This window comes from Pyrus communis, chromosome 7, assembly GCF_041283825.1.
Source record: "Pyrus communis isolate YQ-2024b chromosome 7, ASM4128382v1, whole genome shotgun sequence".
Taxonomy (NCBI): domain Eukaryota; kingdom Viridiplantae; phylum Streptophyta; class Magnoliopsida; order Rosales; family Rosaceae; genus Pyrus; species Pyrus communis.
Genome location: NC_142571.1, coordinates 22,642,038 through 22,661,116, shown reverse-complemented (window position 1 = coordinate 22,661,116; position 19,079 = coordinate 22,642,038). Strand labels below are relative to the sequence as shown.

The window sequence follows — 19,079 nt, the reverse complement described above, 5'->3', positions numbered from 1 at the left end:
TATAAGTATTGAGTCTGATACTAAATTGTAACTCCGTATGATCTTGTGGGTTAGATTAACACAATGTAATTTTGAGTTTGTATGAATTCTAGCTAAACATGTTGTATGTCAGTTGATTTGTGTTTGACACTAACTCGACTTTGTCATCATTTTTTTGATAAAAATAGTATGGTATTCATTTATAAGAAAATATTGTACAAGAGGAGATGAGCATGAATGACCCCATCAAAGCCATGGTTTAAGTTAATCAAATTTTTGAGTGTAGGAGCTTGTGTAAAGTGTTGACACAAACTTGCTAATTTCGTGTTAGCTTTGATTCGTTTCGTATTATAAATTATCATCCCTAATCTAATACTACGCTAATCACTTAAGATTACTTGTTACAAACCCAAGCCAGGTTAAAGCCATTGCAAACTTGGCCCAATTTTCTAGCTGCTACATATTCAACATATTTGAGCTAACCATCCTCATGTTTTATGCATTTTGGCACGCACTCAAGAACCAACTAATTTTTTTTATTTTTATTTCTATACCACCATATTAGCGGACGACGATTCATACTAAGCCATGCAATAAGACATCCATAACTAAGTATTGAGCTTGTCATTCATAAGAGTTGAACATAAAATTTCTTACTTACAATTGAAGCTAATGACGAAACCAACTAATTATTAGTTACGTGATATTTTATGAAAATACAACGGTGAGCAGGAAAATTTAAACATGATAAGGTTCCAAGGAAGTTCGAGAAGTTGGCGCTTGCATACAAATTAAGAAATGGCATTTCTGTAAGGAGCCATCCTCCTTGCAAAGAATACACTATTTGATATGTAACATAAATTTTCCCTTGTGTTTTCGATGAGTAACTTTTACAGATAACAGACTTCGAATAGACTGTATGGACGCAGCAACGGAAATAGTAACATGTTTTGAGCTATATCTGGGATGGTGAGATTCAAATACAGAACCTCCGAATTTAGGAGTAAACGCTAATAAATACACATCTACAAAACCCATTCTATCGAAAAAAAAACTACAATTTGCCTTCTGTGATGGGCTGGATTTTCTTTTTTTGAGTTGGATAACAATTCAATCACACCACAACGGATCAAGCTCCACACGACTAGTCCTAAAAAATTATATCATTTCAAGAACATGGTGCACCTCTCTTTTTACATAATTTTTTTTCCATTTTTTTTTACTTGCTGGGAGTTCATATTTTGGCCACCTTCCTCATAAGGATTTGATTTATGTAGATTTTCTGGGTGAAGAAAATCACGGTTTTACAAGAACTGATTTCGATGCATCCAGTTGGTTAAGTCTACATGTTCCAATAAGTACTTCCGGCAGTTCTTCTTCAGTGTTGGCCTGCAAAATTTTTTCTTACTTAGGAATCACTCACGGTAGCTTGTATCACAAGGTACAGTGAAATTTTGAGAACGTCGTTTACCTCTATCAGAAATGCCATTTCTATGACCAAATTGTTGAGGTAGCCTAGAACAAGATTTGCCACCCCCCTTGCCACTGTTGAAGACCCGACATTGATCTCAAGCTGGTATCAGAAATATCATAAGTTAGAATTAGATAAAATGCCATGATTCGGCCTCAATCTGAAATGTCATTAGCATATTCAACTGTCACTTAACACGATAAAGGGTTTGGTAAAGTGGTAACTTACCTCAAGATAGTTCATCCCACGGAAATAATGCACTTCGAGCCATTGCCCTACCAAGCAGGCTTTCTTCCTTACACTCTGCTTGACTATCCATGATCCCTAAGAAAACAAATAGACCAAAGTAAACGGTTAAATATGAAAAATATAAGTGTTATACGAATATATGTTCTTGAGTTACTGACCTTAGAAATGTATGGTTAAACAGTTGAATATGAAAGATATACGTGTTATACGAATATAATGTTCTTGAGGTACTGACCTTAGAAATGTATGGTATTAGCTTAAATCTCGAGTTCCTATAGGAATCATCTCCATTGACAAAGTCATGTAGCAAAGGAGTTTCCTCCAGAGGAGTTTTCATCATGTAATAAAACGCCAAGGTATGCATGGTTGTGCCGGGTATCTGATTTATCAAAATGTGTACTGAGTTATCTGCTACTTGATGATGATTGTAGTGCTATTACTTTATGAAACTCGAATCAAAACTTACTTGCATATTAACAATAAAGAAAAACTCTGATCCACCTCGTTCTGCATATTTCTGCATGCATCCATCCAATAGCTTGTATAATTAGTACTTTATATGCAGGTATGTGGAATCAGGTTGCCGAAAAGTTCATGTATAAAAAATAAAAGGTACTAGAAGAATTGATGGATCGGACCTGAACAATACTACCATAACGGCCGCTAATATCATCTTCTCGCTTGTCAGATCTTAGCCAATCTACACCAACCAGTTGCATCAAGGTGCTTTTTGCCTTGATCTGTCACAAAGAAAAATTACTCAGTTCATAAATTAAAGAAAGCTAACACCAAGTTCACTTTCGGAATAGATAAATTGGCTCTTAGAGCTTTGAAAGAAAAGGATCCGAAAACAATATTTCAAGACATGTCCTAACTGCAGCATCAGCACCAGCAAAATCAGTATATGATATTAACACTGATTTATCCCATCTATTTGGAGTAGGTTATGCAAATCGTATTCTGTATCTGTTTTGCTATTAACTCCATCCGGGGAATCTGCGTTCACTTAATTATCAAGATCAAGGCATGAACTAGCAAGAATGTGCATGCCTTTCATTTACTTTTTACATCAGAATCATTGTTTTAAAAGGCTCGCCTAGGCGGCCTCTAAGGCTGGGTGTCAGTGTTCCCGCCTTTGTTTTGAGGGAGTGGGCGGAGGGCTTCACCAGAGCGCGTCTGGGTGGTAGAGGTGCGCCTCAGGGCGTCTGAGGCGTTCATCTGGGCGTTTTTTACTTCAAAATCCAGGCTCTCTGAAATGTATTCTGCCGTTTTAATTTCAATGAAGAAGGAGAGACCTTCTCTCTCCAAATTCCATAAATTTCCATAATAATTGCTCCACTTAGTCTTTATTTCATTTTAAATACCCAATAAATACTCCACTCAACCCTTTATTTTCGCCATTTATTTCATTTTAAATACCCTATAAATACTCCGCCCCATTTATTTCATTTAAATACCCTATTAATACTCCACTCAACCCTTTATTTTCCTTTAAATTCCCATAATTATTGTTTTATATCATTTTAAATACCCTATCACTACTTTACTCAGCCTTTATTTCCTTTTAAATTACTTATAATTGCAACATTCAACCTTTATTTTGCTTGAAATTTTCTTATAATTGTGATCATTCATCGTTATTTTCCTTGAAGTTCTCTATAATTGCTTACAATAAAATAAATAATTATAACATTTTGAGACTATATGACATAGTTTCCAAGGACAACTAAACCTAGTAATAAAGAAGATGATATTATTTTTGATTTAGTTATAGTTATAATTGTTTTTACAAAGTATTATATTGTTATAAATATAATTATATATCAATATAGATTAAAATTTTAGGTTCCGTGAGGCTTCACCTCACACCTCACGCCTCGTGCCCCCCCTTCCCTTTAAATACATCGATCAGAATGGTCACTTCTACTTCCCTAATAAACCGTCCTGTCATAAACTTATCCAACTTCTCAGAAATTCTTGTTTTCCAATTCCAGCGGAGTCTTTGCATGATTACTCTCTTCCAAATTTTCTCAGTTGATAGGAAACTATGATATTGATCCGGCCAGCAGAGCTACGCGTATATCTTACCTTTTACAGAGGTACCTAAAACTTTTTCCACCACCTTCTGCAATTGAAGATTGACCAAAATACTAACACTCGTTCGAACCACATCATGTATTTTTTAAAAAGTTCACTTCTACTTGGAAAATCAAGCATCACATGGTACATAATCTGAGTTTCTTCTTCACATCTGCATTTCCTTAACCTCTTAATGGTAAGATGCTCAACGCATCGTTCAATAAGACCATCTTAATCAACTCTTAGATATTATTTACCCCATCTAACAGAGTAGATCAGGTTTGCAGTCAAATTATGCTTCATCAAATTTGGTTGGTGTGTAGTAATTGAATTACAATTTACAACAGGTTCTATGCAAGTCAAAATTACTACACATAATCTAGAACTTTCAAGGAATCTTGTTGTATTTCAAATTCTTTGGCTTCTAAAACATAGCCTAACTGAAAAAATAAATAGTTACCTTCTGATGATGTTGTAAATAATTTGGCCCGCGTATCAAAAATGAAGAAGGATCGGCTGATCCCCAGCTGCAAGGTAGAGCACAACTTGGATCCTTTTGAAGGGTTTCCCCATAAGGGCATACATTATTTTCCTTGGACACCTCTTGTAAGTCCGTACAACCCTTCTTTTGAACTGCAGTGTAAGAAATTTTAGGCCAAAATAATCAAAATACAACCGAATACACTAGACATCCCCATCCATCCAGAGCAACTTATGCTGATGAAACAAACTGACCTCTAAGTTCATGCAATCTCTTCACGAGAACGGCAGCTGATGACAATTTGGGATGTTGTATACTCTGCAGATCCAGTGTAGACACACATAGTCAGAAGATAATAGATTGTATTGCAACAGTGTGCATGACAGAACATAAAACTTGACAGGAGCAATTGGAAACGAATATTGAGGCCGAAAATTTGGATATCTAAGAGATAGTCTTGGTGATCAGTGAAGTTACCGTGGGGTTCTGTTCCATGCTCATATCTGAAGGCCACTCGTTCTCGAACTGGTCATACTCTGTTGGTTCTGGAATATCAAAGAACTCGTCTGCAGCATCGTGCAGCCCCTTCAAACTTGTGCGACCTTCTGGTTTTTCCACCTCATCTTCCATGAGAACACCCTCCTCCATCTCTTTGACTTCTCCAGGGTGCTGAACCTCGGTCCTGATATTCTGCTGTCCACTTTGAGATAATCTGATCTCTCCTGACATGTCTCCGGATGAGAATTCAGGGGAGCTAGTTCCAGCTTTTGCTCTGAACAGCTCTCTTAATGCTGCGAATTATGGAAACAATGAAGGTTTGCATCGACAAGAACCTGAAAATGGAGAGGGAACAAAAAATGCAATCCTAAGCAAAGAATGGAAGGGTACCAGCAACTATCTCAAGCATACGGATGGTAATGCATCTTGCTGATGACGGATGTAGATATGATTTCCAGAATTTCCAATCAATAGCAAGCATGTGTCTCACAAGTGATTGTTTCCCTTCGTTCACAGGAGTTATAACATATCCTCCACCTGCATTTTTACAGAAATAATATTCATATAGAAGTTATCTAGGATGAAAAGTAAACCTAAAAAAGAACAATTGAGTTGCAGATGAATGGAATAAAGGAAGGAAGAAAAGAAGAACAATCATGTATGCTGTGTTGACAATTATTTAGCAGTTGAAAATAGTTCATGATACGGAAAACAGAAGAGCATTTTGCAAATATCAAGCCATATATGTAAGTCAATAAGTATCTCTAGCTCAAAGCATACATTACTTTTAAGGCAAGCACGGACATAGCCTCTTTTTGGTGGACATTTCTTGTGAGACGCAGAATGGTAGAGGATTACTGTGACAAAACCAGATACAGAAGGTCAGGGGCAGCTATAAAGTGGCTCCATAGCTTCATGTTATGGTTTAGATTTTTGAAGAATTTCATTACCATATGTTCCATCATCCTCCCTTCTCCAATAGCGACGCATCAGTAGATCTCTTCGTTTCATCCCCCTGTAAACCATGATGTGTCATATAACAGCATATATATTTTATATAACTCTCTTTAACACGGTTTGAAATCTAACCAAGGTAGCCAATCAATGTATAACTGCTGGTGAATAATATCTGTATGACCATCAAGGCTCTCAACCACGCTACCCCGGTAGTAACAGAAATCCCATCTGCAAGACACTTGGTTTGAATAACAGCATATTTTTATTTATATAATCAAATAAACCAATACAATGTCATCAGAAACTCCACTGTATAAAAATGTTGAAATACATGTCAGTGATCTTACTCTGATCTTGAGGGGCCAAGAGATAAAAGAGTCCGGAAAATGGCCTCCGAAGTTCCATCAACTACTCCTACTGCCATTATAGCCGGATGATCATCCCAGTGCTGAAGTTATGGACGTCATTGAGGTAAGAAAAGTAGACAAAAAAGTACAAAAATCAAGAATTTGTATATCAAAAGAGAAGCTCACCCTTCCACAGGAATCCCAATCTTTTGCTTCTTTGAAAAACCGTAGTCCTGCAGCAGAAGAGATGAACTTTTCACACATACACATTCAGTCACTTGCAATGCAGATAAGAAAATGAAGTCTTACCATTCTGACAACCAAAAATTTTCCATGGTGAGGGAGCAATAACATCAGATGTCATTCTTTCTGTGTGCATCAATGAGCTAAAAGTCCGGTCAACGGAGTTTTTGCATTCTGTCCTCCTGGAACCACCCATTCTGTCAAAACAATTAAAGTATGAAAAGAACTGTGACTGTAGATTTGCAAAGTGATACAGAGTTATACAAAAAAGTTCAGCCGACTTCTTCAAATCTAAAAGAACATGTTAATTGTACTCGCTACTACCTCCAATTAATATTGTTTTTCTTTCTTTATAAGTAAAGCACTTGGAGATTCCTACAACCTATGTGATATGTAAAAATGCACAGTAGTTCAATCAGTTCAGAACAAAATATAGTTCAGGTTTGCAGATAGAATATAGTTCAAGCGATTTTACTGTAGCTTTTAAGACCGAGATATTCAATCCTGAAAAAAAGTTATAACCGCACAGGCGTGTATAATTGTTACAATGAATTTGTACAGGAATATAAGTTAGTAACTATGAGATGAAATGTGTCCAAGGTGCAACCAATATATACCTCAAAGATGGCCATCTTCTCTTGGAACGAGCCACAAAATCCTGTGCTGTATTCGGACACACCTGAAAATATATAAAACTTATAATACATATCATGAAAATATAACTACTATACCAATGGAGTGACTTCGCAGCATGAAACCTTTAATGCTGCATCCTGCCATGAACGAATCCATTTTGCTGCTTCTTCTGAACTACTTGCTCCCAACTATCAAAAGTTCAAATTTCAATAACTTATCAATACAACGAAAAATCCAAGTAATGATGTATGACTTGGAATACACCCTACCTTGAGCCTATCGTTGTTATTGGAAGTATTGTAGAGCGTGAAAACAAAGAAGCCCTGCAGGTTGCCCAAATCATTAGATATTTAATGCTGAGTTAAAAAAATGTATCTGTCACATTGCAACAATAATTTATCCAGAATCTCTGAAAATCATAGGGTACTAAGGTCCATACATTTCTATGAATGCTTGCCCTTCCATTATCCGTAGCCCGAATGCAGCTATCTATTACCGCACTTGTAACTGGTTCCTGATCAAGGAAAGTTTTCAGTGAGCATTTCTACTGATTTTGTACCAACAAAACCCTTGCTGAAATTGCAAAATTAAGGAATGCTGAAAAGCGTCACTGGAGGTAAGATGTCACTGTCATCGAGCATGTAAGGAAAAAAAATGAATTCCAGATCGGCACAAAACCATCAAATCAAATTATCAAACCACATATTACATCTGCACAAAACCAAAAATCAATGGGACATGGAATTCCACATCAACGAATTTTCACCGCACATACACTATCATCACATGTCATAGGCAACACATGTCATAACAACACAAACAAAGACAACAATGATTCTGCAACATGGTTTTCACTTCAACTTAGAACTTTTCAAAGACAGGCCAGAGAAGAACAAAAAGCACAATGAGACGAAGAAGAACAAAAGAACTGTACCTCCGAGTCCGAAGAAGGTTTGGCTTTGAAGCTCCTGAGGCAATTATCCTCCAGAATAAAGTACCTTTTGCGAGAGTGTTGCAGCCCAAATCGATTGGACCCGATGACATAAAGCCAACCTTCCATTTTACCATCATTCTGTGAGATATCCATTTGAGCAGAAATCACAAGACGCGCGCTTTTGATTTCCCAAAATCACTTGTCGTCGGAAGCGGCTTTTAGCTTATCAAAATTGCGTGAATTTTTTTTTTTGTTTCCTTTCTCCTTGATCAAATTTGTAATGCCAGAACCAGTAGAATCCGAAAAAAAAAAAAAAAAAACAAAAGGGAATGTGCCCAGTGGGGCAGGAAAGATGAACCTCTGATCCCAGCAAAGGGAATCAGAGAATCAATACAGAAATTTCAGAGCTGAATTCTCAGAGCAATGCTCTGCGCTTGCCTTTCGTGCCACTTTTTTCTTTCTTTTCTGTATATTTCCTTCTCTGTTTCTCCTCTCCCGGTTTGAGAACAACTGACTTTGGGGTATTTATACTTTATACGATTCAGAGTTTGGTTGTGAGATTACTGTTTTACCCCTATTTCTTTGTTTTGTTTTTATTTTTATTTTTTGGGAAAAAATAAAATAAAATATATTATTTCTCTCCATCCTCTTACATAATTTGAAAATATTATTCTTCCTCCATGGAAAATTTAAATTTTCTGAATTTTATGATTTGCTTACAAAATAATTGCATATTATGCATCTTCAAACGAATATAAAATGTATATTATATTCCCAAAAGGACAAATATATATAGTACCTTCTAAATGTTTGATTAAATTAGTAAGTGCCTTCTATGTGTTGTAGATGAACCCGGTTTCTCTGTTCTCTCACTTTCCATATACTCTTATGTCTTTCTATTTTGTGTGTTCACGGTTAAGTCATATCAAAATTTTATATTAATAATAGTAATATAAAATATTGACGTGATTTAACCATAACCGAACAAATAGAAATATATGAAAGTGAATAGAAGGTGAAAGGGCAGACAAGCCAGTCCGTTGTGGATTCTGGGTTTTCAAGCTTGACTAAAGATACTTGTCAATTGTCACTATCATATATCAGAAGGAAGATACATGTCACTATCATACATCATGAAGGAGGATACATTTCATTATCATACATCATGAAGGAAGATACTTGTCACTATCATATATCATGGATTTTCAAGCTTGATTTAAGATAATTGCGATACAGTTGAGCAGTTTGTAACTTTGTATTGATGAACATTTGGTAGGTTGTTTTAGCCATGTGCACACTTAAGAAGGAGAAGGCTTTTCAATGATACGAATATATCGTTACGGTGGTGTTTTATGCTAATGATGTATTCCATATGCAGGTTTCTTTAGACATGATGTTGTTTTAATATAGAACGCAACAGTTGTAATGTATTTCTGTTATGTAAGTTTTTCTCTACGAAATATAGAAAATTAAGTAGAATTGTAAAGTTATAATGCATTAATTAAATTTCCAATAATTTAATGACAAAATATAAATGGTACCAATCAGAAGGGGAAAAAGGTAAATTTGAAATATTTGATCACTTTTTTTATTTATTTAAAAACACCACGTAGGTGTGACACTCTAATCCATAAAAAAAGATGATGAGTTGTAGAGTGATTAATGGTGGAAAAAACCATAGTTAAGCTTCATTAAGTTACTCTCAACTCTCAAGAGTTTCTTTTGAGTACGATTTTTATTTGTTTATTGGTTGGAAGAGACAAGATTCTGTGTGCTTTTGTTTTGCTTAAAATAAGAAAATTGAGCTGTTTAGGCAAATCGAAATGGAGGTTGTCCAATCAATGGATTCCAAAGCCTCTCCAAAGGCTTCTCTGGCAGTTCCTCCCACAAAGTGCTTCTCTGGCTTTTCCTCCATTCCTCGGTCCTTTTACCAGGTCAAAACCCTATCCATTCGCAAAATCTTCTTTAAATCAATAAAAAATGGAAAAGGGAAGAAAAGGAAAAAGAAAGTGTTTATAGCCCTATGTACAGCTTCACAATCACACCAAAGGCTAGGAAGATCATGTGTTTACGAGAGTAGATTCTTGAATACAGTACTCATCAATGTTAACATTAGTTTTTCTTTATTAGTTACGTGACAGGAGTGATATTAACGAAAGATAATATTCGTGATTACATGTCAAATTTTTCAGCTTATAAACCAATCTCACTACCATGAAATATACATCCTCAAGAATAAGACTAAAAAATTCACTGTTGATGTCGATGCAAATTTCGCCGTCTTCAGTTTTAATGAAAAATGCACCTACAAAACAATCAATACCTTTGATCAGAGACCTAAGGCTCATTCGCCCATGAGGTGTGGGGGGGGGGGGGGTTAAGTCAACGAATTTCAGATGCCTAAGTTAGTTTCTCTCAAAGAGTAAAGTGTTTAGGCCTTTTTTAGGGTTGCAAAAACTCTGAAAATTTGATAAAATATGGGGTATTTATAGGAATAGGGCTGGCCATAGTTTTCAATGGAGAGATATTCTCTAAATATTCCCAAGATTTAAATAGGAAATAATATCTTGAGATAATGATGTAATAATCCTAATTTATTACTTGATTGGAGTCAATCTTCAATTGGGAATGTATTAAAGATAGGATTTGGGTAATTAATCCTTATCTTTAATTCCTTGCCAAGGGCAGGTGAGCTGTGGGCAGTTGTATTCAGCTGCTGAGACCTCCAGGGGTGTGAGCTGCGTGTGGGAGCATCTGAGAAACCTGCCCATTTATTGAGGGCAATCTTGTCTTTCTTGAATAAAAGTTCACATGTCGCCTCTAGAATTTTTGGGATTATTTTAGGCTCTACAAATACCCCCACACTTACTGTGCTGCACGCAGGAAAATGATAATAGGTGTAGGAATCCCAAGCTGCTTAGGCTTGTAGAATTGTTTCCCAATTTGAAATTGATCTTCTTTCTGGATTTGGAGATAGACTTCTTCTAGGAAAAGGAAAATAATTGCCCCCAATACCTATTTAATTTTGCCTTAAGCAAGGGATTAAATAAATTTGGAGAACAATCATTATTCTAACAAGGCAGAGAAGTCAAAGGAAATTTTTATTCCCCCACCCCTAGCGTTCTTCTTTTCTTGCCCTTGCAAAGAGTCGTTTCTCGTTGTTCTTCTTCTTCTCTGTGCCGCTCCAAGGTAAGAAAAATTTGAATTTTCTTCTTCTTGAATTTTTTGGGAGTCTTGGGACTTGAAAAATTGGCGTGGTAGGTGCTAAGAAGGTGTGAATGGCATGGTAGGGATGCCACAGGGCTGCAGGTGGTGCGGCAAGAGGGTCGGCTTGGCTTGGCAGAGGTGTCGGCGGTGCTGGGACGCTGAAAGGTTGGCATGGGCAGACCTTGTAGGTGGATGGGCAAGGGCCTGTGCAACATAGAGGTGAGAGAGAGGGAGAGTCTAGCTTAAGCTGGCTCTCGGTCTTTGGTGGCCTAGGTCGCATAAGTCGACCTTGCTTTTTGGGGCGCCTAGCGCTTGAGCGAAAATGGGAGAGGAGGTGTGGGCTTCCCCCCGCTTTAGGTCGGTCTGCATGCAAAAGAGAGAGGGCCGAGAGGCTTTGGGCCTCATTGGGCTGTTTGGCGTATGAAGAAGAGAAAGGGGAAGGAGGCGAGGGCCTATCCCCCATGTTGGGCCGAAACGACTTGGGCCGTGGAATGTTGGGCGTGAGAGAGAGCATGAGGGCCGCAAGGCTTGGCGCGGGGGCGCTGGGATTACGGTACTTCTTTTTATTTTTTATTTTTTTATTCTCTTCTCGCGAGTTGCCTTCTAAATATTTTTCCTCATACTTTTTGCAGAGACTTTAAGATGTCTTCCTTTGATTGCAAAAGTGACGACTATCATCCACCCTTGTATCATCAAGGTGGTTCTTCTGGCAAGGTGGACTATTTCAAAGCTGCGCATGTCAAGATTAATTCCAACGAGCTATTTCGGGATTTTCATGAGGCGTACAAGCATGCGATTCCATCAGGGGTTTGCGTCAAGCGTGTGAAAGATGGCAGCGGCCATGAACCATGTGGCGAGGACGCCATTGCTAGGAAGAGGGCCATCAAATTCCATCCGTACTACTTTGTGTTGGGATTTACTTTTCCCATGCCGTGTCTTTTCCAAGAGGTGATATGCTCTATGAAATGCGTGCCTGCTCAGTGTTCCCCAAATGCAATTCATGCGATGGTGGGATTCTCAAACTTGAGCAGGTTCTTTGATCTTGCCTTTGACCATAAATGAGTATTGGTATTTCTTTGAGATTGGCCACAAGGAAGGTGTGGGGTAGCTGAGATCTTGCCATAGGATGCTCGATGCTTCTAGCAAAGGTGATCAAGGATGGGCGAAAGATACCTTGGAGGTAAGCGAAGAGTGGGAGTCTGACTTTTCTCCTGAGTTGCGTGTCCTGACTACCTTTATCAGTGGTAAGTGAACTGCTTCATTTTTGTCTTGCTTGAATTTTTGTTGAGTTGCTCCATGACTTCAATTTTTTTATCGTCTTTCTTACTTTGCTTAGATTTAGAGTTTGGCTTAACTCTAAGGATTTCGATAGATATGAAGAAAGTGCACATCGCTTTGGGTATTCCTGCTAAGTACCATGAGTGGCGCTGGCTGCTCAGCCCTCTTCATCGGGAGAGAGGTGGCTTACCTCTGAAGGAAGAGATAAAGCGAATAAAGGATGAGGAGTTGGCTTGCCTGATCGCTGTTGTAGAGCTTGTTGCCAATGATGGTGGAAAGAAAAGGTATTCCTCACCTACTTATGAGCTTTCAGCTGAGAAGAAGCCAATGACTTCTTCTACTGCTCGTGGGAGTTTGTCTGCTACTGAGAAGCTTGTCATTAATCTAACTTCCTCTAAGAGGGCGGAGAAAACTGTTAAGCTTGAGCCTGTGAAACCTGCTGTGCCGAAGGTGATCGCATATGTTGCTGAGAGACTTGCCTAGCAGAAGGGTTTGGTGATGTTTCCAGTGTCTGGGTTTGTATCGAAGCGTTCGTCGGGAGCTAAGTCTAGATCGGCTTCTGAGAGGCTTGCCGCTATGAAGAACGGGAATGTGGATTCTACTGCTAAGGTGACACCTGTGCATGTTCCTCATTCTGCTGTGACTGATTCGTCTGCTGAGAAGGGGAAATCTGCTCGCACGGGCAATTGTGAGAGATCCACTGAGTTTGAGGCTGGAGAGTTTCCCGAGGATTGTGCGCTGTTGAAAGCTGACCTGCTTGAGGACGTCGATGCATGCTCCAAGTTTATAGATAAAGTTGGGAAAACTGTCATTCGCTCAGACTTCTTTACGAAGCGTCCTGCCTACTTGAGGAGGTCCTCTCTGATTGCTACAATGCATAAGACTTTGATCTTAGCAGCTGAGTCTATGCGCATTGATTAGGATGCTGTCAAGTGTGCTAAGGAGACCGAAGTGGCATTGGTGGCTCAGCTTTGCTCGTTTGCTGAAAAAATCAAGAAGCTCGAATCTGAACTCGTCGTTTTGAAGGGGTTTGATGTCTTCGCAGTTGGAGATCGCTCATCAGGAGCTGCAGAGAAGAAAGTCAGTTGTGTTTTTCCGTGGTCGAGGACCTTGAGTGTGTCAATTTGTAGCTACAATCTGCTTGCTTTTCCAAGGACGAAGAACTTATCTTCATGAATGCTGAAGTGTCTCATCTCAAGGAGGTTGCAAGTAAGCTTGAGTCAAATGAGGTGGATCTGCAAGTTGCGCTGTCTGTTAGCGAGAACCTGAACAAAGAATTGGATGAGCTGCATGATGCTTATACTGGGCTTGTTGAGAAGAGTGTGCAGCTAAAGAATAAGATAGCTGGTCATAAAGTGGCACTTGCTTCTTGTCAGGCCGATTTTTACAAGCTTGGCTATGTAGACCATCTTTAGGGCAGGCCGTCAGATTATGAGTTTTCTAAGAAGGACTTTAAGACTTTTTCCATTTCTCTAGTTGATCTACTTGATTTCTCATTTGAGGCAGCCTTTGGTGGAGTAACTGAGGGTCAGGCAGTCCAGGCAAGGGCAGCTGAGGATGAGCTGATAGAAGCTTTGGTTGCTAGGAGCGGTGTGGCTGTCGAGGAACCAGTGGTTGCGCAGGTTGCCAAAGAGTTGTCTTTTTGCTTAGACTTAGGAATTTTCTTCTTTTCCTTTTTGTTCTGCTTTATTTGAGCTTTGTTGACCTTCAAGCCGGTTTATTAATTTGCTAGAAATTTAATAAATAGCTTTCCTTGTTTTGCTTCAATCTTTTAGTTTTGCTATGTTTTTTGCAAAACTTTATCCTAAGATGTTCTGCAGGGTGAGCTGCCTCAATGAAGTAGCCGATCCTACATCGTTACTTAGGTTTTAGCTTTGTCTTCGGGGCTTCTAGAGCTTTACTTGCAAGAGGAAAAATGTGTGATTTCTAACTTATAGAGTCGGCGGCCGAACTCGTTGCCTCCGTAGGAAGCAGGCGAGTTTGCGTAGCTATTATAGCTGTGAATCTCGGCTTTATTTAGCTTCGTGAACTTTAGCCTTCCCGAGGTGTATTGCGAAATTTTTAACCTATAGAGTCAGCAATCGAGCATGTACTTCGCATAAAAAGCAGATGAGTTCGTGGGGCCACTATGGTTGTATTCCAGCTTTCAAGTGGCTTTTTGAGCTTTGGCTATCCCGGGGTATGTTGCGAGATTTTTAACTTATAGAGCCGTCGGCTGGACTCATGTTTCTCGTAGGAAGCAGAGGAAGTCCGCGTAGTTGCTATAGTCATACCTCGACTTTATCCCAGTAAAACTTAAACTGTAGATAGTCGGCCAGAAGCACTGCTTTTAAGTAAGTAGGCAAGTCCATATAGTTATAGTCGGCATAAGTCTCAGCTTACAGATTGCCTTGGGCTGCCAGCCGTTGGGTCATCGGTCGGGCGTCTTACTTACAGAAGTAGATGACCCGTGTAATCACTTCAGGCGTCGTCCCTGGCTCTCAGAGGTGTTTTAGGCATGAGGTGTAGGTGAAATTGCGCCTCAGAGGCCATATCCTTCCGAGTCGCAACTTTGATTCCGCAAGTTGCTTAACTAGTATTGCAACATTTTAAAACCAAGTCACTTCATGAAGATTTGCACGTCGAGGACGAACCATCTTGTCACACGAATTCTTTCATGGGCAGGGGTCCCGCACTTAACGTATCTTTTGGTTAGAGACCCGGGATCCCGCAGAATTTAATCATTCAGTTGGCTAAGTCTATTCCAGTGGAAAGATTGTGGCCAATTCTAGGAGTCGTTTGGCTTAGGTAGTCACTGTATTCAGGGGAAACTGAGCAGTCGTACCACCCATTCACGTCTGGATATTCAGGTTTAGTTTACCTTTTCGTATTGGAGATCACACGCCATGTCTGAACAAGCATATGGTGTATTCTGCTTATCATAGGGGTGGTTGAGGAATTAGTTTACCCTGTGATGTTGGAGCGCTTACGCCATGTCTGCAGGGCAATGGTTGTCTTTTGCTTGTCATAGGGTTGGTTAAGGAATTAGTTTACCCTTTCGCGTTGGAGCGTTTACGTCATATCTGCAAGGCATTGGGCATCTTCTGCTTATCACATGGTTGGTTAGTTTGTTTATGCATTTAGCCCAGGTTTGTGAATAATTCATTCAATTTTCATTGAAAATAAAGGCTTTTATTAACTTTGCTCGTAGGCAGTACTGGCATAACAACTGATAATTCTTGGCATGCGAGGTCTTGTTTGTCGAGCTGTTTGAGTTTTCAAACTTTTTTTTTGTCTTGAACGAGGTCTAATGAATGGTGGGGGGTCACACATAGTAATTTATTAGGTTGTAGGCATTCCACTGTTTGTCGATTTCTTTGTCGTTCATAGTGGTAAAGGTGTAGTTGCCCCTTCTGCCTACTCGGCTGATTTTGTACAGACCTTCCTAGATGAGAGCCATCTTTTTGGAGCCTTCCCGTCAGGAGAGGAGCTGCTGCTGATATTTCGCAATGCAGGTGATAACTTTCTTACAGTCTTCCTCTGCCAGGTCTAAGTTGGTGGTCATCTCTTTTTTGTTCTACTTAAAATTCGGTAGTACAATGCTATTGCTTGGCACTATGCGTTGGGATAAATGATTGCCTTAGAACCATACACTAGGGAGAATGTCGTTTCGTCGGTTGCTCGAATTTTGGTGGTGCGATATGCCCATAGAACACCGAGGAGCTCGTTTGGCCACTTATCATTCTTATCTAAGAGGGTCTTCTTAAGGCAGTCGAGGATGGCCTTGTTGGACGCCTCGGCCTGCCCGTTACCCTGCGGATACTGGGGCGTGGACATGTGCTGCTTAATGCCATACTTTACCCACGAACTGTGGACCATTGTCGATGACTATGGAGTGTGGGATGCCAAAGCAGCAGATGATGTTCTTCCATATGAAGCGCTCTATATCTGTCTGGGTGGTTGTAGTCATGGGTTCAGCTTCGACCAATTTTGTGAAGTAGTCAGTCGCTACGATCATCATGCATCTGCCCCTAGTAGAAAGCGGTACTGGTCTTACCAGGTCAATTGCCCACTGCATGAATGGCCAAAGGCTCGTTTGCGGGTTGAGTTCGTTGGCAGGTGGTGCAGGCAAGGGCTTGAAGCGTTGGTAGCTATCGCATCTTTGTACATACTCCTTTGCATCTTGATGCATGGTTGACCAGTAATAACAGTGTTGAAAGCTTTTTGGGCTAGGGAACGACCTCTAGAATGGTTTCCACATATGCCTTCGTGGATTAAGCTGAGAATCTTCAAGTCGTCGAGAGGCGATAGGCAGCGGAGATATAGTCATGAAAATGATCTTCGAACGAGTATGCCATTCCACATGTAGTAGCGTGCTGCCTTCATTTAGAGCTTCCTGGACTCCAGTCTGTTTGCGAGGAGCGTTCTATTGACTGCAGTTGATGATGGGATCTTGCCAACTCGGGGTTGTGTTGATCTGCGCTACCTCAACTGCTGGTTCCTCATCTATGCTTGGCTTTTCCAAGTACTCGATTAGGATGGAGCGCTTGAGCTGATGGTCTAGTACAGAGCCTAGGCTTGCTAGTGCATCTGCGTGGGCATTTTCTGCTCGTGGAACCTGAGTGAGTATGTACACTTGGAACGTCACTAGCTGCTCTCATACCTTCTCGAGATACCGGGCCATCTTTGGATGCTTTGCTGTGTACTCCCCTGAGGTTTGGTTGGTGATCAGCTGGAAATCGGAATAGATCGCGAGCTTCTTCATTGCTAGGTCTTTTGCTAATCAGAGACCTGCTAATAGGGCTTCAGACTCTGTTTCATTGTTTGATACCTTGAAGCTTAGAATGATTGCCTGTTCGAGCATCGAGCCGTCTGGGGTAATAAGAACTAGCCTTCGATCCTTAGTAGTTGGATGATCCGTTAACGTGCAAATGCCAAAAATCTCCATCAGGTGGGGCTGGTACGGTTATGGTGTGCTCAGCTGCCTCCGGGGCGTTCTCAGGCTGTGTTGCTTTATCTTTCAGGTTTGGGGTGAATTCTGCTATGAAGTCCGCCAACGCTTGGGCTTTTATCACCGTGCGGGGTTGGTATGCTAGGCCGTATTGGCCGAGTTCCAACACCTACTTCATCACTTATTAAGAAGCGTTTGGACTATGCAAAACTGATTGCAGTGGGTATTGGGTCATGATGATGACCATATGCCCTTGAAAGTAGGGTCTGAGATTCTGAGCTGCAATAACTAGCGCCAAAATTAGCTTTTCAATCTTCGGGTATTTGGTTTCTGCATCAAGGAGAGCTTTGGATGTATAGAATACATGCAGTTGGCCCCCCATCTTTTCTTGTATGAAGGCAAAGCTTACTGCTACTTCTGATACCGCCAGATAGATGTACAAGTTTTCCCCTACTTCCGGCTTGGACAGTAGTGGATGTGATGTCAGGTACTGCTTCAAGTCTTGAAATGTTTTCTCACACTCATCATCCCACTTGTTTTTTTGTGCCTTTTTGATTGCCTTGAAAAAGGGCTTGCATCGGTCAGTGGATCGCGAGAGGAAACGATTGAGTAAGGCTGCTCGTTAGGTCAGACCTTAGATCTTCTTTAGAGTAGTGGATGACTTCATATCCGGGGTCGCTTAGATCTTCTTTGGATGTGTGTTTAGGATGGTCTGATCGTTGTTTAGGGTCAAGGAAGATGTGCTCAGCATTTTCTTTAGGTTTCCATCCTGATTCATCTACCAAGGCATTGTCGACCTTGACGCCATCTTCTTGACCTGCATGCTGTGATTGGTATTGGGCAGAGGTAGAGTCGTATTTCTGTACTTCAGTTGCTACTACTAGGGCGAAATACTTATTCCTCGTCTCCTTAAAAACTTGTACAGTGCATCGACTGGACATGGCATGGTCGCTTTTGATCTCTCTGATTGCTCATTCTGAGATACAAAATCAAATTTTCTGATACTTGATCGAGGTCATAGCTCCATTCTTCACTAGCCAGGGTCAGCCTAATATCTCGTTATGGGGAGATGGGTCGTTGACGATCATGAAGGTCTGTGATGAGATAATCGGTGGGCTGTTTACGTCGAGTGTGATGGTGCCAATGGCAGTTGAGGTGAGTTCGTTGAATCTGGTCAAGACCTCTGCTTTGCTTTTGATCATGTTTTCCAGGCCTATCTTTTGGATGACTGACAGTTATAAGATGTTGACTGAGCTGCCGTTGTCCACCATGATTCTATCAACCATGGCATGGGCCAGTTGTACAGAAATCACCAGAGCGTCATCGTGGGAAAAATCTACTCTCTTAGCGTCTTGTTCGCTAAAGCCGATGATTGGTCTAGGCACATTATCTATGGCTTGAACCTGATAGACCGATCTCGCCTGTTGGATCTTCTTTTTCTTAGAGTTACTGGTGGCCCCTAGATGCTCGAATTCGGCAAATATTTTGTTGATTCAGATTATCTTGGTTAGGGGTTCGGCATTGGCGTCTGCTTCTCACCTTGGTTGGGCAACTGGTCTATCAATATACTGGTCGTACTTGCCTTCTTTCATGAACTGCTCAAGGTACCTCATCCATGTGGTGCAGTCATTGGTTGTGTGCCTAGGGCTTTTGTGGAATGCATAGTACTTGGTCTAGTCCATCTTAGAGGTGTCGTTCCTTATGGGTAGTGGTGGCTTGAACCATGGCTTGTCCTTGAGTTCGCGAAAGATGTGGTTGATTGGGATTGAGAACTTGGTGTACGTCTTGCG

General features: G+C 40.3%; 1 protein-coding gene across 3 annotated transcripts; it reads right to left on the bottom strand.

Moving 5' to 3' along the window:
- Nucleotides 1-822: 822 nt before the first annotated feature.
- LOC137734095 (protein ENHANCED DISEASE RESISTANCE 2) lies at nt 823-8,379 on the bottom strand. Of its 3 annotated transcripts, XM_068473373.2 has the most exons (22): nt 7,875-8,159; nt 7,552-7,567; nt 7,380-7,454; nt 7,210-7,263; nt 7,063-7,128; nt 6,922-6,983; nt 6,371-6,501; nt 6,248-6,294; nt 6,062-6,162; nt 5,847-5,942; nt 5,708-5,772; nt 5,543-5,614; nt 5,148-5,294; nt 4,737-5,050; nt 4,514-4,577; nt 4,239-4,411; nt 2,338-2,439; nt 2,166-2,216; nt 1,935-2,078; nt 1,679-1,774; nt 1,451-1,552; nt 823-1,368 (listed from the first exon to the last, which is right to left on the bottom strand). In XM_068473373.2, exons 1-22 carry the CDS (start codon nt 8,009-8,011, stop codon nt 1,276-1,278), a joined length of 2,208 nt encoding a protein of 735 aa, XP_068329474.2. In that variant the 5' UTR covers nt 8,012-8,159; the 3' UTR covers nt 823-1,275. The 3 variants fall into 3 exon arrangements, 2 of the variants coding, with proteins under 2 accessions (XP_068329474.2, XP_068329473.2); XR_015964043.1 differs by lacking the exon at nt 7,552-7,567 and having other exon boundaries at nt 1,858-2,078; nt 7,875-8,376; XM_068473372.2 differs by lacking the exon at nt 7,552-7,567 and having other exon boundaries at nt 7,875-8,379.
- Between the last annotated feature and the right edge of the window lie 10,700 nt (nt 8,380-19,079).

What these genes read in the sequence shown, in the direction of transcription:
- LOC137734095 (XM_068473372.2), bottom strand. Translation starts at nt 8,027, where the DNA reads ATGGATATCTCACAGAATGATGGTAAAATGGAAGGTTGGCTTTATGTC. An exon ending in AGAAGATGGCCATCTTTGAG is followed by an intron (nt 6,502 to 6,921) that starts GTATATATTGGT and finishes TTGTTTTGACAG; the next exon opens with AATGGGTGGTTCCAGGAGGA. An exon ending in TACATTGATTGGCTACCTTG is followed by an intron (nt 5,773 to 5,846) that starts GTTAGATTTCAA and finishes CATGGTTTACAG; the next exon opens with GGGGATGAAACGAAGAGATC.